The following is a 23,615-nucleotide window of genomic DNA, read 5'->3' as shown; positions in this document are numbered from 1 at the left end:
GGGCTGTGAAGCCATAATACTGGAGTTGAAACCCAGTTCTGCCTCGTCCTATAAATGATAAGTAACTCAACTTCTCTGTGATTCAGTTTCTTCATTTGTAAAATGGTAATAACGATAGTACCAACCCTACAGGGTTATTGTGCCAATTAAATGAGTTAATACGCTCAAAGTTTAGAAAAGGCCTGGAATCAGCAAATGCTTGCTAAATTGTTGGCAAGGAAAACAATAATTTGGTTCTTTTTTTTTTTTTAATGGCCAGAATATGGAAGGAGAAAAGTGGGAGAAGATTAGTGCCAGATGATAAAAGGCTTTGCACATCAGGCAAAGGAGTGAGAATTAACTTATTCAGTAGTCAATGAGGAGCCACGTAGTCATTCAACAAATATTTATTGAAGGCCTTCTATGTGCCAGGCACCATTCTAGATGACTGGGACACATCAGTGAATGAAATAAAGAGCATTTTAGAAAAGCACCAGTGTAACCAAGACTGGCCTTTTGGGCATGATGGTGGCATGTCTTAAAAGTGTTTTATGTGTGTTTCTGGGGGAGATGATCCAAAACACTGGGAGTTGTCAGCCAGGAGGTCACTGCATTGTTCAGGTGACCAGGGGCAGATACGTGAGAGGGATATATGAAAGGCCAGAGAAAACAGGCAATTCCTAGTGTTGGCAAGGTGGCTGAGGGGAAGGGGCGGGTGGGGAGCTGTGGTGGCCAGAGAACCTTTGAACACCAGCTTCTTAAAGTTCATTTGAGCACCAGCTGACTCAGCTGCCCTGGACCCGGTCCTAACCCCATGTCCACCACTGCTGATGTGAGGGGCCCTGGAAAGCTGAGTTTTCATGAGTCTCAGAATCCTTTTATAAAATGACAGGGTCTGACCCTTATGATCTCCAGGGCCCCTTTTGGCTCTAACATTCTACAGTTTTCATGTCATTATAAAGCGGCAACAGAATGGGACTTCCTTTCCCATTACCAATATGTTATATTCTAGAGTCAAAAGAAAAACCACCAAGACATAGGATTCAGATGTGCAGGATAATGTATGAGAAGACTGTTTACATTCATTTCCTTTCTGAGAAAGCACATACTGAAATGTACATGTCAAGGTCTGAAAATGGGTTACTCAAATAATTTCCTTCCATACATGCAGCTGTTCTAAAGTATAAGCCACACTCGTCCAGTAAAACCATCATCTGTTCTGTAAAGAATATGAGCATTCATCTGGCCCTTATTTTTAGAGTAAGAGGTCAAGTGCACAAGGGGTGAAATGTAGTCAAGTCCACAGTGCCAGATGCAGACAGGGCGCTGAAGTCCAATTATAAATCGTAATACCTGAATTTGTGGTTATTTAAATTAGATGTCTGAAAAGATCAAAACAAGGAAATCATGGACTATTAGTGTGGCAAACAGAAGCTGCAAAAGCCTACGTTTCATTTGTTCATTCATTCAACAAATTTCTCTCACAAAGTAAATCACCAAAATAAACAGACTCTGACTCATTTCCCATTGCTTGCTGGAGTTTGGTTCTTTTTCCCCACCCAGGGTCACGGAATACGTGAACTTCAGACTTACTCTCTGTGTGAGAAAAACGCTGCGAGAAGATAATCAACTCTATGTTAGAAGAAATTGCAACTTTCCACTACTCACAAGTAAAAGGCACAGGAGCCAGGCTACCTGAGCCCTGAGCCCAGCTCTGCCACTGACCACCCATGCAACTTTAGGCAAGTTACAGGTCTCTTTGCCTCAGTCCCCCTCTCGTAGGGTTGTGATGAAGATGTTACTATTTCTACATTGTTTTGAACAGTTCCTGCTGTACAGTAAGCACACTATATAAGTGTTTAAAAGATAAATCTTAGTTGCTAGAAGCAACACAAAGCAGCTGAGAGCAGTTGCATATTGATTCTCTTAAAGTATATACTTCCTCTTTGTTCATCCTACTCACAAAAGGACCACGGAAAACCATATGTTAGACAAGGATCAGCTGCTCTTTATTCATACTTCCTTAGGAAGGGCTAGGAAGAATTTACACTAAAAAACCTCCTGCCAGGATTGCTAAAATCAAAATGACTCTTCTCTTTATAAAAGAGATACAAGTTTGTTGGTAGAGATGAAATTAGAATGCCCTGGCATGGTGCCCACCAGCCTCAGAGTCTGTAATTTCAACCAACTGTTTGCCTGAGTTATTTGAACCTATTTTATTCTTGGCTGTTCTGGCGTGTGAGTGAGTTGTGTGTGTGTGTGCGCGCGCGCATGTAGAAATGCACGTGTACATGTGTAGAAATGCATGGGGTGGATGGGTGGAGGGGAACAGCCCAGGTGGAGACTTGATGCTTGAATGGTTGAGTCTGGGTCATTTTGGCTCCAAAACATAGAGTTGTCACCTAGAGCAAACTACTTAACTTCTTGAGCCTTAATTCCTGGGACTGAAAAATGGTCTTGACCAGTGGTCCTTTGGGCTCTTTTCTAAACCTATTATTCAAAGTGGCTGGGATGATTTGTTTTCATAACAATTGCCCCCCTGCAGACCAGCCAGTGGGCTGCAGCCACTGCACTGGCTAGGGAACCTGAGGGTGTCTGGCAGCATAAATAATGAAGAGCACAAACCTTGAATTAAGAGTTCAAGACCCAACTCTGCCACTTACTGTCTTGTGACCTTGAAAAAATACAGACCCTCCTCCCTAAGCCTCATTTTGCCTATCTATATAGAATGGTGATAATGATAACAGAATCTACCTTATCAGGTAGCTGTGAAGAATAAATAAAAGTACTCAAGAAGCACTTAGCCTGATGCCTGACAGTCCGTACTCATTAAACAGCAGCTTTCACAATAGTGGCTGTTCTTGTCTCTGAGTGCCCCAGGGGGATCTTAGGTATATTCTTCTTTGATAGTGATGGGCAGTTTATTAGCTGGTTTTTAGATTAGCTTTTAAAAGCTCCACTGAGAACTTTTAAAACATACCATATTCCTCCTCCACTGTTTTTCTTCTTTGCGTTTTTTAAAATTATTTCAAAACAAACCAGCTATTTTAAAGTGTGTCTGAGTGGTGGCCTATTACTCATCAGATGAGATTCCAAAGCTTTTTGTAGGAAGGATTTCATGTCAGGATGCTTCGGTCAAGGAGCTGCCTGTCCTGTTCTTTCTTCCCTTTGGACAGGCCCCTGGAATGAGCAGGGCTTTGAATACCTCCCACCAAGGTGGCGGATTTAGGGGGTGCTGGGAGCTCAGCCTGGAGCAGCGGCTGGAGGAGTCAGTCAGGAGAACCCGTAGGGGAGTTCTGGCCTTGGTCCTTCCAACAACTAGCTGTGTGACCTGAGACTGGCCACTTAAACTCGCCAGTCTGTATTGTCTTCATTTGTGGGGCCAGCAGTGAGCAAAAACCAGGAAGACAATTCACCCAGGAGAACAAACAGTAAACACTGTTCCTTTAACCAGTTATCAAAAAAATGCATATTATAGGAATATGAAGACCTCAGGTTTAAGTTTATTAAAATATAAATCTGAAAACAACGGCACTTTTCAGGGCGCCTGGGTGGCTCAGTTGGTTAAGTGTCCAACTTCGGCTCAGGTCACGATCTAAGGTTCGTGGGTTGGAGCCCTGCGTTAGGCTCTGGGCTGACAGTTCAGAGCCTGGAGCCTGCTTTGGATTCTGTGTCTACCTCTCTCTGTCCCTCCCCTGCTCACACTCTGTCTCTCTCTCTCTCTCAAAAAATGAATAAACATTAAGAAAAAAATTAAAAAAAGAAAACAATGTCACTTTTCTTCTGCATTACTGGGAGCACTAGCACATTGGCATGAGGGCGTGGGACTAGAAACCACAATTCATATTGTGTTTCATGAAAGAGAAGGAGGTAAATGTGGTGTGAATCCTCATCTCCACAACTCACTAGTTTCGAGGCTCAACGTCTTTGAGACTCCATTTCCTCACTGGAGGAAAAAAAATGGGTAAAATGGAGATAATAAAAATACTACCCACTTGATGGGTTGTTGGGAGGTCTGGAAATAATGTAGGTAATGGAGCTCGCCTGACATTTGTCATCTACCAGACCCTTATTGTTTTGAGGCTAAAGATGATGATGATGATGGCTGATTCTCCCTGGCTCTATAATATTATAATGCTGCTGGAAAAAAAAAAAAAAAGAAAAAAAAAAAACCATTCTCCTCTCCTTTCTTTGATTCACTGTCAGAATCTGTGCAGCTCCACTCATCCAGTTTCCTAGGGGATTGGGATCCATGGCCTCAGAGTTACCAGGCAACTCCAAGTACGGCTCCCCCCACACATCACTACACGTCAGATGCCCTTCCTGCCATGCCCGCTGACACGCACTCAGCTCTGCAAATGGCCTTCTGGCTTCAAGGGCCAGACCCCCTCCAGTGCCTGAGCACAGAGCAGAAAGTGACACCCTCCCTCTGCCTCACGACTTCCGCCTACATCTTCCCACAAGCAACCACAAACCAGTCGCCCCCCTCCCAGAGCTCAAGCTCTTTGACATATGTCTGCTGCCACCAAAACGCTGCACGTCTGTGCCAGCCACGAGGCCACCATATTTACCAAGTAACTCATTCCACCCTGGGGAGGCCCTCGGTCACTTGTTTTCAAATGCCCCTTTGCTTCTGAGGAGGGTTTTTCTTTTCTTCCTTTTTCTCCTGTGATTCATCTCTTGTTTTTGGGTAATTCAAGCTCCACACTGACTTGAATCGCCATGGAGTCTTTATCTACTCAATATCAAAGATGTCTCTTCTCAAATGTTTTTTTGAATTCTTTCTCAATACCAGGTTCTGTTTCTGTTCCCATTTTGCAACCTAATAAGGACTGAAATCTGTTTTCAGTAGTTACTTGATTTTTTTTTTTTCTCAGCTTTAAAAATAATTTCTGAGAGCCATGGAACTGGGGAACTGAAAGGAACTTGTCAAGTCCTTGTTTCATTCAGAAAAAGCTGGGCCCCTAGGGGTAACCTTTGTGGTGGTCACACTGTGGCAAGACACTCAGGAGAGGGAAAGCAGACCATGGACACCCACGTCCTTGTACCTCTCAGCCTATCACACACCCTATTTCCTTGTTAAGACAGGTCCAGGTTCTACATGTCAGGGCTTCTGACAATGACTGCACTTCCTTCTATGGAGAGATTGGAGGGGGTGCCTGGCAGGTCTGCAGAAATAGCCCCCTCCAGGTGCCCTAAATCCATCATGGACTCATTGCTCCTCTCTTGTTTCCAGGTTGTGGTAAATGCCGCTTCCTCTTCCTGGTAACACTGGCTAAGTCACATTCATCCTCTAGGTGCTTTCTCCATGAAGCCCACCGGAGCCTCCAATTCCACGAAGGCAGGGAGCCCTTCCACGTTTCCCTGGGCAGTGCCTTGTATGCTCCCTCTCCAAGGTGGACACTGCTCACCAGTCTTGCAACAGATCATTAACAAGTTTGCATCCATCTTCCCCCAGAGGACTGCGTGCAGCATGAGGGTAGAGCAGCCACAGCTGACTCATACCAAAGTGTTGATGACTTTTAAAATCTCTTCTGCCTGCAGAGACTGAGGTGCTAAGCACTTGAAGAAGGGAAGAGTCCCAAGAATAGTCAAGAGCCCACGGACAAATGATTTCACAATTTCACACTGAGGGAGTCTCCTCTAAATTTTTTAAGAAACTGGGAATAGACCTCCTACCAAGCAAATGTGGGGAGGAGAGCAATTAACCAGGCCCAGGTACGGATACACAATTCCTCCTCTTGATTCACACCTTTTCTTAGCCAGGGCTGTGTTTCTGCAGAAAGGAATATGCCTTCCAGAACATCCTCCTGGTAAACCAAAGGCTTTTGTAGTCCAGCCTTTGACCCCAGTGACCCAGCGTCTTGGTTGCCCTTTGAGGAATGAGGGGAGGGGAAGACTGGACCCCAGTATTGGCAGGAAGGGGGATACGGAGGTGAGAATGGAAAAATTCCAGGTCTTGACTTCTCTGGATTCTTTCCCCACATTATCTCCTATAATCCCCCAAGCAGCCCTAAGATGAAAGTCCTTTATGATCTCCATTTTACCTAGGAAGCAAGAATGGAATGCAAAGTTCAGTGACTCACTGAGATCACAGTCAGACTGGACGGAAGTTGTGCTGAGACATACCCAGAGCAGCACACTCCTAACCATCGCCTCTTTCTGTAATTTCCTATAGACCCTTCTTTTTTTTTTTTAATAGATGAAATTTATTGTCAAATTGGTTTCCATAGAACACCCAGTGCTCATCCCAACAGGTGCCCTCCTCAATACCCATCACCGACCCTCCCCTCCCTCCCACCCCCCATCAACCCTCAGTTTGTAATTTCCTATAGACCCTTCTTTTTTTTATTATATGAAATTTATTGTCAAATTAGTTTCCATACAACACCCAGTGCTCATCCCAAAAAATGCCCTCTTCAATGCCCATCACCTACCCTACCCTCCCTCCCACCCCCCATCAACCCTCAGTTTGCTCTCAGTTTTTAAAAGTCTCTTATGCTTTGGCTCTCTCTCCCACTCTAACCTCTTTTTTTTCTTTTTTTTCCTTCCCCTCCCCCATGGGTTTCTGTTAAGTTTCTCAGGATCCACATAAGAGTGAAAACATATGGTAACTGTCTTTCTCTGTATGGCTTATTTCACTTAGCATCACACTCTCCAGTTCTATCCACGTTGCTACAAAGGGCCATATTTCATTCTTTCTCCTTGCCACGTAGTACTCCATTGTGTATATAAACCACAATTTCTTTATCCATTCATCAGTTGATGGACATTTAGGCTTTTTCCACAATTTGGTTATTGTTGAGAGTGCTGCTATAAACATTGGGGTACAAGTGCCCCTATGCATCAGTACTCCTGTATCCCTTGGGTAAATTCCTAGCAGTGCTACTGCTGGGTCATAGGGTAGGTCTATTTTTAATTTTTTGAGGAACCTCCACACTGTTTTCCAGAGTGGCTGCACCAATTTGCATTCCCACCAACAGTGCAAGAGGGCTCCCGTTTCTCCACATCCTCTCCAGCATCTATAGTCTCCTGATTTGTTCATTTTGGCCACTCTGACTGGCGTGAGGTGACATCTGAGTGTGGTTTTGATTTGTATTTCCCTGATGAGCGATGTTGAGCATCTTTTCATGTGCCATGAAAAGATGGCATGTTGGCCATCTGGATGTCTTCTTTAGAGAAGTACTATAGACCCTTCTTAAAGGGGTCAGGAAGGGGTCTATGTGTGTAATAAGACAACTAGGAAGTTTAAAGCAGGTATTTTTAACACTCTTTTCTGTCAAGTCTCCCTGCTTGGACAAGTCTCTCCCCTCCTGGAATGTACTTTTGCCTCCTATGACAGTGAAATACTCCCCTGCCATAAGGGCTTCAACCCGACTTAAAACTCCCATTCTCCATGCCATTACAATTACTGTTCTGCACAGTGCAATGTTTCATGCGATTGTTCAGCAACTGGTAGAATAATTTATGATTTTATAGCAACCATGAAAACAAATATTTTTGAGCATTTGCTATCTGCTGAATACACTTTTCTTGTTTAATTTTCATAATAGTTCCATGAAATTGATACATCTCCCTCCTTGCAAACAAGGATATTGAGTCCTGATAAGCCCACAGGGGAAAAGTAATATATCCTAGCAGTCTGGAGTGTAAGCTCTGTATTAGTCTGTCTGGGTTCAATCCCAGTTCACTGAATAAGTAAATGTATACAAACTGCTCCTCTCAGCCTTAGTTTTGCCATCTGTAAAATGGATCATGAAGTGCTAAGCACAGGACAGGCACAGAGTAAAGTGTGAGGACTTAATACCATTAGGAAGAAGCAAAGCTTGGAATTAACTCCTGATTGTCTTACTCCAGGGCCCATGCTGCCTGCTTCTCAATTAATTCTGAAGTAGGCTGAGTTTATGGTCTCTATAAGAAGTTAGGTTCAGAAAGGTGAATTGGCTGGTTCGCAATCACATAGCTGTTAAATGTCAGGGCTGTTTTAAGCCAATTTGACTTCCCAAGACTGTGCTGCTTATGTTAATCTGTTAGTTTCATGTCATATTCTTCCTTCCAACCGAGTGATAAGCTCCTCAGAGCCAAGTGAAGGCAGTTCCACTTTCCCTGTGTTTCCAAAGGGTCTGGCACAGCATCAAACATGCTGTGTTCACACTACACCATTGGGAAAGAAAATACGGCTGCCCTTGCTCAGCCTGGCACCCAACTTGCTCTTCAAAACCATAAGCAGCACTGGGTGTTGTATGGAAACCAATATGACAATAAATTTCATATTAAAAAAAAACCCATAAGCAGCAATATCCATGATGATGGAGACCCTTAAGACAGAAGGAATACAAGAGAGATAATTCCAGAGTCACCTAACAATTATATGCCCACTGTTCTCATAAAAAGTAAATCTCAAAGGGAATTCAAAATGCTCTAAAATAAACTGAATATTCTACAGGACAATGGCCACAGCTTCTTCAATAAATAAATGGTGTCTAAAAAGAGAGGAATCTGTTAGAGATTAAAAGACTCAAGGGACATATCATTTAAATGTAGTATTTCTCATCCGATCCCTGATTCCAAAAATCAAATATTAAAAACCATTTTGGGGACAATCAGGGACATTTGAATATGGGTTATTATGAAATTGTAATTTGGAATTATTATTTATTTGTTTAGGTATGATAATACTGTAGTTATGTTTCTAAAAACCGTCTTGATCTGTAAAAAATATATAATGAAGTATTTATGGATACAATTGTACAATTCTGGGGTCTATTTTAAATACTCCAGCAAGCCAGGAAAATATTCCTGGGAGGTGGCTGATGAAACAATACTGGCAAATGTTGATAAAGGTTTAAGCAAAGTGATGGGCCCATGGGGATTCATTATATGATACTCAATATTTTCGTGTTTGTTCAGAAACTTACACTATAGGAAGGCGTTTGTTTGTTTGTTTGTTTGTCTGAAGAATGAATGGTGTGAGTCCCCAGAAATGTACTTTGTTCTGCAACGACTTTTCTTCCAAGACAGTTCAGTTTCCTTGATGACGTGAAAAGGCTCCCGAATGTACTTATCCAAGTGAGGTCAAGCACCTGTTGCGATGACAGCTCATCTGGACCATTCTGCCTCCCCTTCCCAAACAAGCTCACCATCCTCACTGTCCCAGTTCTACCATTTCTACTACCTCCTTCTACTCTTCTGGCTAGAAACCTCAGCATCACCATTGCCTCTTTCTTCCTCTTCATCCTCTACCCCCAGGCAGCCAGTGATACTGCACGTGAACCTGATCTAGCCACCAATGTCTCTGATCCTTGGTGTCATCACCTGTCAAAGGTAACTGGTGGGAGACCCTGTCAGTTATAATCTTCTTGGTACTTTATTTCATAGAAGCTACAGGGCCTTATGTCTAACATGTTATGTTACCTAAGTGGTCGGAGAGCTGCTTCTTTATTATAGGTTCCAGCTGTTTGCCTGATAGGGAAATCACACTCTCTGATATGATGTTCTTATCTGGGACTTCTCTCCTGATGGAGGTTCTTTCATTCCTTTGTTCAATTACACACATATTATGTAGGAACATAATTGGGTGCCAATTCAATGTGTCTCCCCCCCCTCCCATTGCTGATGCTGTACCTGTTGACAATTGAAAGTTATGCAACTTTTCAGTGTGCCTTTATAGCCATTATGATATTCCATATCCAGGTCAACCAGTGGAGACAACTGGGTAGGGTTTATGGTTGGCACATCATTTTGCAAAGGAGTCAGCTGGATAAGCAACACACTCAAGACCAAAAAGCAAGTGAAAGGCAGGGGTACCTAGAATCTAGGTCTCCTAAATCCTGGTCCTGGACTCTTCAGCATCATTCCACCTTGCCCACAGGAGCAGCAAGGCAGCTGGGAGGGTGAAGAGAACTGGGGTTTGGCCTTGTGAAGCTATCTCAGCAATGTATGAATGACCAATAAAGTCATGACAGGATGTACCCAAGAACAGCTGGATGACAGCCTCACTTTTAGTCCTGGAGGTCAGTCAAGTCCAGATCTGGCTTGCAGCCTGAGAAGACCCCCCCCACCAGCCTGTCCTAATGGTGCGGGAGCTGGGCCACGGCAAGGACCACGGGGCTCGGTGGTTCCTCCAGAATATGGAGGTGGAAGGCACATGGGGTCAGAGTCTAACAGGTGAGCTCAAATACCACCTCTACCCTTAGTAGCTGTATGAAATCAGGCCTGTTACTCAGAGTGCCATCTTTCTCGAATGTGTTCATCAGCATGTGAACCCTGAGGTAGACCCAGCACGTGGCTCACAGGCCTTTTCCTGGCAGAAATAAAAACCAGTCTCTCTAGAAAAAAGTTGGTTAAAGAGTGGGGTATTTTAAAGGTGGTTAAAATGTATTCTTTGTTAAACAGCTCTTGAAATAGTCTGTAGTTCCAGCAATTCGAAACAATTCCTGGGGTAGCCTTGTGAGAAAAGTAGTTTTTTGCTAAGAAGTTTTGAATCTTGCTCTAATTTGATTACATTAGCTAGTCAAAAATAGACATTAGAGCTGAAAGGAGCAATTTGAGTTTTATGGAAAATTCACCAAGGGATTGAATACCCATTTCTTCCCCTGTACCTGTGACCACAGGGCTCAGCATTTCTTCTTCTTCTTTTTTTTTTTTTTTGCAGAGGAGGGGTCAGCATTTCTAAACCAAGGTCTCTCCTCATCCAGTGGCAGCTGCTTGTGTGTTAAGCACAGCATCCAAACTCATTAACCTGCTGGTGAACCCCAGCAGTAAAATGCTGCCTCTTGGGGATAAGGCTGTGCACCAAAAAGAGTGTCCACTACCCATGAGTCACTACCCCGCTGGCCAGGGGCTTCCTCCCCGTCTCCAGGTCTGGCTGTTCCCTCGGCCTGGAGTACTTCCCTTCCTGACCCTCTTCCTCCAAACTTGCCCCTGAGGGCTACTTGCTCTGTAGGTCTCCTGTTAGATATGGGTTCCTCCAGAAGCCTCCCCTCCCCACCAAATCTAGTTGAGACGACCTACCAGGAGCTCCTGTCATTGCCTGTCATTCTCCATTCAGGCACTTGCCACATCTTACGCAGCGATTAATAACCGGAGATGATTTTGCTTCCAGGGGACATTCGGCATTATCTGGAGACACTTTTGGTTGTCACAATGGTGTGTAAGCGAGGATGCTCCTGGCACTTGGTGGGTAGAGACCAGGGATGTGGCTAAGCATTCTGTGATGTAGAGGACAAGCCCCACAACAAAGAATTATCCAGCCCCAAATGCCACCAGTGCAGAGGTTGAGAAATCCTGCTCTAGTGTAATTGTTTACTTATCTTTCTCACAGTGGCTGTCTCATTAATACTCCATATGATGCCTGGCACATTCCAGGTGCTCAAAAAAGACCCATTAAATGGCTGAATGACCTTCACCCCAGCTCCCATCCCTTGTTTACTTCTGCCTGCTTTGCCCCTGACCAACTCCCTGGACTGGCCTCTCCATTCACTCAGCACAAATTCTATTCTGACTCTGGCCAGGCCCCCCATTCCACCCCTGCTCCGTGCACTGCAGGCCACGGGTGATAGAGAGCTAGGGCTGCCTGCAACAACTCAGAGAACAGGATGTCTGGACTAGCGGTTGAGCAGGGCTAGATGAAGTCAAGGCCACGCACGCACGCACGAGAAAGGGAAGAAGGCCTGAGCTGGCTGGGAGCAGGGCCAGACCACCAGGCAAATTGGGCAGCTGGACTGTGCAGTTAGGGGCTGAAAAGCTGATTAGTTTTCAAATCCTCCACATGCCTTTTATTTAATTAATGGACACTGAGCGTCCATTTCCGAGGCTGCAGGAATCTTCTCCCCCTTTAGCAAAGCAGCACCATAAGATACTTTCTCAAAATACTGAGTCACTGCCCATTTTTTTCTTTGTGCTTTTGCTACTGAGTTCACATGAATAATTATAAGCTTATTTTACATGATCATAAGGGGCTGGGTAATTCTCAGCAATTTCAAGAATGAAATGTTCACAAAGTCTTTCAAGACTGTGACACAAGAGGGTTTGGCAATTCAAAATCACTGCCATTTTAAAACATATTCTCTTATTTGGTTTATTATATTTCATGTTTTACATATATATCATAATTTAAGTTCAAATAACGTAGAGATGAAGCCAGGCAATTTTATGAAACAAAGAAAGGGGATTGCCGGATTTTTTAAGCTAAAAATTAGATGCTTTGACCAACAGTCCCACGATTTCACCCTTGAATTCCTTCAGAGCTCTTGGATGAATGCCAACCTGTCCCCGTGATTTATCCACATCCAATTTGTCAACTAGGTCTAGAACATTCTGTACATTAACTACTACATGATCTAGTACCTCTGCTTCTAAAGATGATTTAAGAATATTCATTTTGATGTTTTTTTTTTCCTAAAAATTTCAGGGCCGATAATTTATTATGTCTGCTGGCTCCTTGTTCTGATCATCTACAAAGGTTCTACCAGGTCTGTGGCTGGTTTCTTCACTTCAATTACTTTAAAAGACCCTCTTGTTTTTGTTTTAATGTCTGATCCTTACAGGATGCTCCTTAAATTATGTGTAGATCCTTTCTGTGGGATTCCTAGGTGAGTTCCCCTGTTATTCCAACTGAATTAACTTTATATTTTTTCTGAACATATCTCCTTCGTATGAATATGCCTTTGTCTTGAGCAGTCCTGCTTGCGCTGATTCTGTAAGTCATGATTATTATCTTATGGCCATGAGAGTCAAAGAGAGGAAGGCCATAGAGGGTTTTGCCTGATGCCTGGCACAAAGTAAGTATTTAGCAAACAGTTGTTTATTCTTTTCATGTTGGTCAAAGAAGGTGAGGTAGGAAAAAAGCTGATTCTTTTCAACCCCATCTCCCTAAATGGTTTTTCGAATCTTGTCATACTTGTGCTTCCTGAAACATGTTTGGTGGTGTTTTCTTTTTTTTTTGAGGTTTTATTTTTTTATTTTTTTAAATATATGAAATTTATTGTCAAATTGGTTTCCATACAACACTCAGTGCTCATCCCAACAATACATTACCATTCTCATACCAGACTATTAAACCTAATAGGGTTATTCTATTACGGTGGTCACACACAGATGCTCTCTGCACCTTCTATAGTGCTTCTCTTCCTTTTCTTTTCTTCTATAAAATCATTAGCATAGGAAATGATCATTTGTCCTAATTCATCCCAGGGAGATACTGTGCCAATTTACAAGTGAGTAAACACTCTCATTACTACTAATTGGCCCGATTCTTTAGCTCAGCCAGTCCTATTGCAGTTTCCAGCTCAATCTCATTATCCTTGTCAGGTGGCTTATAACCCCTTTCTACTGCCATATTTTCATTAACTGATCAGGCTATTTCCACCCACTGGGCATTTCCTGGTGCCATTTTAATGCTGAGGCTCTTTGGATTCCTCCACTACTCTTACAATCTGTTTCATGACTCTGGTTTCTTACCCTTCTTTGACAGCTGTCTCAAAAGAACCTTCAATTCCTAAGAAACATAATAGCCCTCTCTCTGCTCTCCCTAGCACCCTCAAGTTCCACCTGTTTCCACCTGTGCTACGTACTACAGCCATCAATGGACTATAGCCACATATACATATACACACACACATGACTATAGCTCAGCAATGACCACAAAAAGTTCTGATATTCAGTCTCTTTCTCAGCTTCCCAAACTAGCCTTCAGAACCCTCCTATTATTTGCTCCTAAGTCATGCTATCGAGACCAAAGGAGAGATTTGGGCATGTTACCCCTGGGACATGCACGGGACAGCTTCCATCCTATTGATTTCCTACTTCTGCTCTCTTCATTTTCATCAGATTGTCTTTACCCAGCTAGTGCCAGTGTACAACTCCCCCTGCCAATTGTTGCAAAAATGGAGTCACTGTTCTGGAATTCCCCAAGGCTTCCCCGTGTCCTGCACCTGCCTAAGCTTGCAGTAGTTGCCCCAGTTCTTGCCTCATGGGTGCAATTTGTTGACCCCACTGGATTCCTAAGCTGGATTGACCCCAATGGAAAAATCACTCAACGTATATGGCCTCTAGCAAAACCCCTCTCCACCCCACAACACACACATGCACTTGCCGTTTCTCTGTATGTCTCCATGTTGCAGTGAGAGCATGGGGATTATTTGTATTAGGTGTCTAAGCTGTTTGAACTCAAATGCATCTTGTGGCAAAGCATGCCAGGGTGTGCAATGAGCATTAAATAAAACACAGCAGGTATTCTTCTAGCAGGAAAAGCTCCTCTGGGAAGTGGCAGAAGTGGGTGCTAGAAATAAGTAATTATACTTTATTATCCAATTCACATCACACTATCACTGAGGAGCCACAATAAACGGGAAGCTCTTTGAGAATGGTACAGGGTTGGACAGTTGGGAGTTTTATCACCTGCCCCTGAATGGCAAATTCCTAAAGGGCAAGAACTATATGTCACTTTCATGGGTGTCCCCTATAGTCTTAATATTATGACTTGCACTGAATAGCTGTTTAATTGAACTGAACATGAGTCATTTACCAAGCACCTACCATGTGCATCATACATTATGGCTACTCACTGCCCTTTCCAAGAATCTCTACTATACCTGAAGGTATAAGAGCAGGGACCATGTCATCCACTTCACTGCTGCATCTCAGGGCCTGGCAGTGCATGGCACATAAGGTCCTCACTACACATTTCCTGAGCCAGTGAATAAATGGAAACGAACCAACTCGGGCTGCTTTCACAGAAAACACTGCTCAGTGCCAAAGTGTGATCTGTGTTCATTTGTGTCAAACACATTCATGTGTGTCATTTGCCATAGGATAAAGATGTGATGATGCTCATGGGAAAGCAGAGGCAAAAGGGGGTGGATCCAGGCAGGGTCATTTTCTTTTAGCACATATGTATGTGTGTGTTTGTGTGTGTGTGTGTGTGTGTGTGTATGTGTGTGTGTATATATATATATATATATATATATATATATATATATATATATATATATATAATTATGCCAAATGTTTTCAAAATTACAACGTATAAAGGGATTTTTAATGGAAGCTTGCTCACTTTAGTTAATGGCATCATTTCACACTGCAATCAAGACAAGAATTTACAGTAGACTGACTGTAAGGCAACGCTCTTTACCCAGTATGTGCACATCACATACCACAGCCATTCACACAGAATGCCTTCCCCCATCACCACCCCTGTCTCCACCCAAATTCTGATTATAGATATGTGATTTATTTGCCACCACAGATTTCCTCTGTGGGTTATGGTGGCTATTAATTTTAACAGAAGCCTTTCTGAAAAGTGGAGAAGAGATTGTGGAGGATGGATGCAGAAAAAGGAGGCCTTCACTTTAAGTGGCACTGTTCAAAGTGTGGCCCCCAACTGGCAGCATCAGCACCTGGGAAACTGCTGGAAATGCAATTTCTGGGGCCCGATCCCAGTCTCCTAGAGTCAGAATCTCTGGGGGGCCCAGCAAGCTGTGTTTTCACCAACTCTGCAGATGTTGCTAAGGCCTATTAAAGTTTGAGAAACGTGGGTCTAAAGTGTCATTTACTCCTTTTCAAAATTCTCTCAGACACTACCCAGGGGAGAAACTGGGTATCTGGAATTCATGGAGGAAGCTTTTCATTATTTACCTTTTTGTACTTAAAATTTTTTTCAGCCACATGAAATTCTATTTCAATAGAATTAAAAACGGCAAACAAAGAAATCAAACTTCTATCAAGAGCACATTACAAAGGAAAGGATAACTGATAGCAGCTACTCTAGGGTGTTCCTGATAATCATCCCTCAACTGATTACCTGAGCAATTTCCCCTGTCTCCTAAATGACAGGTAAGGAGGAAGAAGACAGAATGAAGATAAGGTAATACATTGGCAAAATGGTATTTTGTTAACAGAACATATTTTGTTTGGTATTTCTAAAAATATTAGAGGAACTAAGGATGTCCCTTCAGAAGATATCAATGTGACAATGAGGAAAGCCAGGACAACATACCATTTCCACACTATACAGCACATTTTTTTAAGCTCAATTATGGAAAGCATTTGTAATGATAACTTGCCTAGATTCTTCAATAATCGGAAGAGAATGTGCACAGCACAATTAAGAGTCTGCAGGCAGGTTTTAACCCTTGGCATGATTCTCCCTTCCTAAAGATGACAGCTGCTTTCACACCTTTTCAAATTGGGCCTTGAGACTGCCTTATTTTTAGTCGTCCCACTACAAGAAAACGGCTAAAACGCTAAGTTAAAGTAATACACAATGCTAGAGACTCTACTGCTATGCTAGTCTGTTTCCAAAGGAAAAACCAGGAAACTACATGAACTAAAGGGCTCATCAAACAAAAACAGTACGAACAACTAGATGCACAGACCCCCTTTCACCCTAACAAAGGTGTAGGGTCAGCATCCCCTACGTTTAACAAAAACATTTTACTTTCCATAAATAATAGGGATCACGAATCTTTGTGCCTGTCAGCCACAACAGTCCCAGGCACTCATTCCTACCAGACATCCCACACCCTCCCTGCAATGAGGGGTGCCAAATGCCCCCCTTTGCTCACTTTGGCAACTCCACACTACAATGGACACTGGAAAACTGAGCTTGTGTCAGGAAATGGACACGATTTTTCATGTTGTTTTCTTAGAGTTGTTATCCATCCCCTAGGGTTGTAGAAGGAACGAAGACTCACTGAAGAGCTTAATCCTCATACTCACAAAACATCACACACTCTTGTAAAGGGTTATAGAAACTCATAGATAGAATTGTGCAAACTATTGCAAGAGCAGTCTTCATAGCTTGAATTCCTTAAACATAGTACTTTGCAATGAAGTTAGCCAAATACAGAGAAACAAAACAGTTTTCAAGTTTTATTCTGGGTTATTTTTAACTCCAGATTTTTTTTAAGAAAAGGAACAGAACTTGGAATTGAGTTGGTGGTGAGCAGAAAACTTCTCTTCCAATGATCTCTTCTTGAGCTAATCTTATCAAAGGTCTAACATGCTTTTAATGCTTGCAAATAAATAGCTTAACCCTACAGATAAGCTGCATCACCTTCCCCACAAGCTATGGACATTTATACTGAAAAAAGATTTTTTTAATAAAGTATACCCGAGGCATCAAAAACCATGTAGCTCATTTCAAATAGGGATCCTATCAAATATGATCAAATTGAACTCCTAAGTATATGCTTTTTCCTCTTAAAAATTGGCTGTACTTAAGGATATTCCTTACCAGTATCATATGCACAAATGCCAAAAGATTAAAAAAGAGAAAAACAAATCTGGAAAAAATAGATCAACGTATTCAAAGAAGATAATGAATTATTCGTTTTCATTAAACTACATATTGAATACATAACATACTACAGGTCATTATAAAAGAAAAACAAACATCTAATAAACCATCAGGATTCTTTTCAAAGTCTTGTAAATTAAAATGCAAAGAAGTAATCTTAAAGCTGTGATAGCAAAGAAAAAAATTTGCATCTCTATAGTTAAATATTTTAGGCTAAAACATTTAAAAATTTTTCTTAACTAGGAAAGAAACTTCCCTGATCCTCTCTGTGAAATGTCTCACAGGAACTGTGTTTGAGCTAACACTGCACAGTGTGTGAGTAAAGGAACAGTCCCCAGGATTCCATGCATTAAGAACATCAGGGAATTTGTGGACAACAGGAGCCCTTACCTGGTCTTCCTTAAGCCTCCAGCATCCACATCCATCCTTTAATAAGGTAAAATTGTGTGCTGCAGAGAGAGGGAAAAGCCAACCAACCCTCGAGGCGGGCTGAGAGTGTGCAAAGCCCCAGCTGACAGCCCGCTTCCCTCTCCCCAGGCTCTCTGCCTAAGAGGCTGCACAGAAACCAAGTCGGTGCCAAATCTTAATCCCTTTGCAGAATCTCACATGAAGCTGCCTCACCTCTTCCATTCCTGCAAAGCCTCTTCCTGCTGCACTTCCTTCTGAAACCATTAATCACTGCAACGACCCACCGAATGAAGCCCAATCTCAAACTGTTCTGAAAAATCCTGCAACACACGGGGTGATGAATGTTTACATTAGCCAAAATGAAATGATGTAATATCCAGAATCAGGGGAGGGCCCTGATCCAGAGTCAGGGCATTGTAAGAACCTCTGTGAAATACAACTCTTCTAGATGAAGGGAAGAAAAAGGATTCACCTTTGGGTTTTTATTAATCTGGCCTCTGTAGATGTAGAGTTATTTGAATTGTTCTGGTCTCATCAAGAGCACTGTATTTTCCAAATAGAAATTCAGAGCTTCTCAGTTACCCACAGTTTTACTCAAGAGAATAAAAGGTAGCAAACAGAACCCAAAGTGAATTTGTGTGCAAAAAAACCTAGTATCCAGGGGATAAGAGTGGAAGGTACCAATCCAGGGATATGGGAGCCTCCCATGCTGCAGGATACGAGAACTTCCCAAAGCTGCAAATGCCTTCAAAGTAAAGGTAACTCCCAGAAAAAGCAGTGTTTCTCTAAGCCAGAAATCCATTTTTTCCCCCTAGAACTTTTGATGAACAAGAAAGCTCAGGGGTTCCACCAACACGGTTCCTGATGGGCAACTGCTATTGATTACTTCAGAATCTTATGGTCCCTGAATCCGGTGGGACGAGAAGATATGAGAGGCCACATTACTGCTGGATGAGCAGGGAATTGGCAGGGGGGAAGGGTTTGTCAACAGCACCTGCCTGGGAGAGAGATCAGCTAAGGTTTCATAACTGCTCAGAGGCTGGCTTGGGATGGGTGGGGGTGCCAGAGGTAGACCTTGTTTTTGGACATGTTATTGATCACAATGTGAAACTTTACAAAGTATTAACCATGTGCTAGGCATTGTGCTAGCACTTTACATGCACATCTCACTGAACCCTCACAACAGCCCTGCAAGGTAGATACTTTTATTGTTTCCATTCTATAGATGAAGAAACCGAAGCACAGAGGGGTGTTATTGTGGTGAGCAGGTAAGCAGCGGTACCCGATCTGCCTGGTGTGCTCCTTAACCACCAGTCTGTAGCTCCTGCCAGCTTCACTACCACCACCATCCTCACCATCCTCACCATAGTAATGATAATGATAATAGAATCACTCCCATTTATTGAATTAGTGTACTATGCAATAGGCACTTTGCTTAGGGCATTACATGAATATGCTCACTTGCCTTACAAAAGCCCGTTAGGCAGTATTACCGTCCCTATTCCACGGACGTGGAAATGAAGGCTCAGAGGGAATGAATGAGTTGTGGGGCCAGCCACACAGCTGGTTAAGGGAGCAAGTAGGAATTGGAGCCAGGCCTGACAGATTCCAGAGCCTGAATATACTATCCTGAACTGTCCATTCTTCCAATGTCACTTTTGTCACTCAGAGCAATTTTGGAACACCTCTTTGGAAACTTCCTTCAGAACCTAAACATTCCATCTTGGTAAATATACATTTTTAAACATCTGTTTCATGTTGGGCACTGCAGAGGGTATAAATACATGATCCTGTTTTCCAAAGGCTCCCTACCTGGTAGGGGAAGTGGAGGCAGAAGGAGGTCATTCTAATCACGAGGGAGCCTGGGCTAAGTGTTACAACAGGGCCACCAACGGTGATGGGAGTTTGGGCAAGTGAGAAATTATTTCAAAATTATCCAGATTACTGCTAATATGCTCAGTGATGGTAAACATCCATCCTTAGAGGGTGGACGTAATTTTGGCTCACTCACAGGCAAGTCCATCAGAGCCAAGTCTGGGGAATAAAGTGGGTCATCAAGCTGGGCAATTCCATTTTTGGTCACAAGCTAGGTGTGGCTATAAAATAGTGAGATGGATTTTCCTGTGTGGCCCAGACTAGATCTGAAGGCAATTCCTGAAGGGTAGCTCTGAAAATGTTTCGAGCAACGATACCATCTCCAGATTCGAGGCAGAGCCAACCAAAGCGATTCCAAAAGACCAGGCTTCTCGAGCACAGCACTTGACCACACCAGAGGCAGGGGCCTGCAGGATCATTTGTGGCGAGCTCCCTATCAGCAGGCCCAGATCGGCTTGCTTGCTGCTGCGTCCCCGGCATCTGGAACGATGCTCAGCATAGAGGGATGCTCGATAAATATTTGTTGACTGAATGTGAGATACTTTTGAATATGAAATGTTAAAAGTTGTCTTAATTATTTGGCCACACTTAAGACATCTGCATACTGACTGTGGACACATTCCCAGCTGAGTCCAATGGCTAAAGTAAGGCTTGACTTCCCCAGTCTGTCTACCGAGCCAGGCCCTGGGGGGTCAGCCTGGCCATGACTACTTCCCATCCTGTCACTACTCATGGCTGTTCTTGTACTCAGCGGGAAGAGAAGCGAGCACCGACGCTAAAGAGGCCACCACGCAGGTTCAGCTGAGGGCTTGTAGCCAAGTGGGCTGACAGTTTCTTCCACTAGTGCTGGCTCTAAAAGTCGGGCAACACTGGGGAATGCTCCCACCACCAGTTAGGGGTGGGAAGGGCACCGTTGTGCTCTGCAGCCAAGCTGCACTCCTAATACATCCAACTCTGGGGAACGAGGGCTGATCATGAACCATCCCCCCACCACAGCCTGACTCCATACACATTTCAAAGAAAAATGAGTTGACACCTCTGAGACTCCGCAGGGTTTCCCATGCAAACAGGCTCAATGGGAGTTCAGAATAGATCTCAGGACAGTCTGAACCCAGGGGTTTCTCCAGTCTTCTGTGTGCATCAATTCTCCCCTTCTCGTCTGTGTTTGCTCCTGGTTTTTGTTTGTTTGTGGTTGGCTTACTAATTATCCACATAAACAAGTCAAAACCAGATGGGTCAAAGCCTCTCTGTCGCTAGGACCCTCCATGCCAAAGGAATTCTTTGGGTCTAATGTGACTCCCTTGGATGGCCTGTCCACCACCAGTGAAAGAAAGGGGTGGTCTCTCACTAGCTGTGAGACCTTGTCCAGCTACTTAACTTTTTGGTGTCTCACTTAGCTCACATTTTTTTTTATTAAAAAAAAAATTTTTTTTAATGTTTATTTTTGAAAGAGAGAGACAGAGTGTGAGCAGGGGAGGGGCAGAGGGGGGCGGTGCACAGAATCGGAAGCAGACTCTAGGCTGTTAGCACAGAGCCTGACGTGGGGTTTGGACCCATGAACCTCGAGATCATGACCCACCCTAAAAGGCACTTAACCGACTGAGCCACCCAGGCGCCCTCCTCACTTTTAAATAAAGAAAGTAACAGTACCCGCAAACACAAGGTTGTTGAATGAGAAAATGCATACAAAGGACTTTAGTGCCAGGTCCAGAGTGGGTCCCTCTCATACTGGTTGTTACTGTTGTTTCAGACTTGCTGGAAGTGGGGAAAGAGAGTGGGACAATAGGAGCCACTGACAGTGGGGAGAGACATTCACAGATTTCTGCATCCATTTACTATGTCGTTCTGCATGAATGATTTATGCCCTGTTTCAAGCCGCAAAAGGATTTGGTGTGGTTTCTATATTGCAGCACGTAAAATCAAACAACAACAATATTCAGCTCTGAAAAGGATTTAGAGCCCTGAGTTGTCTGAGGGAAGCCACTATTGTTAACCACTGTATTTAGCTCTTGAGCTTCTTGGCAAAGAGAGTAACAAGAGAAACACACGGAGGGGGTAGCACAGATGTCATCCAATCCAAAACACAAAACAAAACAAAACACTAAGGGTTCAAGCCGAGAGACAAACTTTTTCCTGGCTCCAAATTTCGAGAGGAATTTATTAGCTGAGGTACAGGGTACCGGGTAATATAACGGATGATGCCTTCCCCGGGACGTGCATAAAAGATACAGAGACATCTTTCCGAGGGCCCGGACTTGCACGGCTCCTCCATAAAAGCTGAGGGCTCACGTTAAACTGCAGGTCGAGGGAGGCGTTTATGGTTTCACAGAATGTCAGCACCAGAAGGGCCTGCGGTCAAGCCCCCTGGTTTTATAGAAGTGGAAAGAGTGTCAGGAGCTCAAGGGGCAGCTGGCTGAGGACCGGACGACTCTGTGCTTGTCCCCACTCTGGGCCCTTGCCCTCTCCCTCGTTTCTTCCACCAACAAAAAGAAGCGTCCCTTGGTCCCTTTCCCCGTGGGAAATGGCAAAGCCACAGCAGCCTCCTTCACACTGTGGGAATCCCTTTTCTTTCAGTTTGGTTAAAAATAATTTTGAAAATGTTTAAATTTTCAAAGTCCAGGCTGGCGAGTGTCCAAGTGGCTTTAGGAGTCTACAGTACAAAACTGCTGTCAGCTGTAAACTGTTGGCTGTGTCTGCCTGTTGTCAAGATGCACTCCTTACCCCAATGTCTAGTTTTAAAAGGCTGTTTCAGCAGCTATCATTCTTAAAAGCTTTCTAAGTGCCCCTCTGGTGTGCTAAGTGCCCTAAACGGTAGGCCTAGTTGTTCCTTCCAACACCACTATAAGGAAGGTTCGTTCCATTATTCAACCAAGATTTGAACTGTATCGGTTGACTTCAGAGCCCAAGATCTTAATCACAAACTCTGTTACCTTTACAAAACGAGAATCCTTGCGAGGCAGGAACTAAGTCTGTCAACCATGCTTGTGTCAAGGCCTCTGCTTCAGCAACAGAATTTGAGTCCAGCACTTGGCAATTGTCATACAGACTTTAGTTCATTATCCTAACGTTCTGGGAGACTCTCTGGAGAGATGATCTTAAAATCGGGGCAGTTCTTTAACTGTGGTTTCCGGAGGACAAAATCAAAACAAGACCCCCAGAGTACATCCAACATGTCCCATCTAACAGGGAAAATCACTTCTGGCCAATCACAGGAGACTGGTGTCTGCTATTCATAAGTAGGGGCAATATGCAAGGTGGTTGGGGACACAGGCTGTGGTTTCTGACACTGTCACTTCTCACGTGTGACCCTGAACAAGTGGCTTAACTTCTCTAGGTCCCAGTTTCCTCTTCTGTAAAAGAAGGTAGTAACCACAGGATCTCTTTCCTAGAGCTGTGGGCATTACGTGAGGTAACGTCAGCGAAGTTGAGAAAGTGGTGGGCGCATATCGTGGGCTCGAAAACAATGAGCTCATGAAAGCAGTCATGTTTTTAAGGCAGGTGTCAGAATACAGATTAATGGGGAAGTCAGTAATTAACACAAAGGTCCTCAGTATGAATTAGATGCTCTAAACATTCGGGGCACCTTCCCATTTTCCACATATATCCCGACATTGTTTTATCTAATATACACTTTTCCAACTCACAAAGCAATTATGGTGTATTATAGGTTCATCTAAGTTTCTAGCAATAGCCTTTATTGGCAACATGTAATATTTACCCTTCAGATTCCTGACCAAGAACGTAAACCCCAAGCCTCTGCTGTTCTTTCTCACCAGGAGTTTGCATGCAACAAGGTACTGATCAGAAAGAACTGTCAGAAGTATGTTTGGCCTATGTATTCATACTAAAATTTTAAATTATAGTCTTTGATCAGATAAAACCATTGGAAAGCCACATACCTAAAATATCAAGATTTTTACTTTATGTAAAATTTCTTTTGATAAATTTGCTCTAATTGGCCTTTTTTTTTTTTTAGTGAAATCTTGCCATTGTCTTTTAAATGATGCTATGTAGTTTTCAGCATATAAGTCTTGCATCTCTCCTGTTAAAT

At 43.3% G+C, this 23,615-nt stretch overlaps 1 protein-coding gene across 11 annotated transcripts in view; it reads right to left on the bottom strand.

The window, feature by feature from the left end:
• The window catches only part of PLCE1 (phospholipase C epsilon 1), a 321,945-nt gene that overhangs the window by 211,341 nt on the left and 86,989 nt on the right, over window positions 1–23,615 (bottom strand). Inside the window, exon 1 of one of the 11 annotated variants that reach the window (XM_045040427.1) lies at window positions 17,903–17,965. The exons of the other annotated variants lie outside the window; for them this stretch is intronic. Within the exon in view, the coding sequence (XP_044896362.1) occupies window positions 17,903–17,953 (51 nt within the window). The 5' untranslated portion in view covers window positions 17,954–17,965. Of the gene's footprint in view, window positions 1–17,902; window positions 17,966–23,615 lie in introns of those variants that run through there. 11 annotated transcript variants of the gene reach the window in all.

This window comes from Felis catus, chromosome D2 (genome assembly GCF_018350175.1).
Source record: "Felis catus isolate Fca126 chromosome D2, F.catus_Fca126_mat1.0, whole genome shotgun sequence".
Lineage (NCBI taxonomy): Eukaryota > Metazoa > Chordata > Mammalia > Carnivora > Felidae > Felis > Felis catus.
This window is presented reverse-complemented; position numbering and strand designations above follow the sequence as displayed.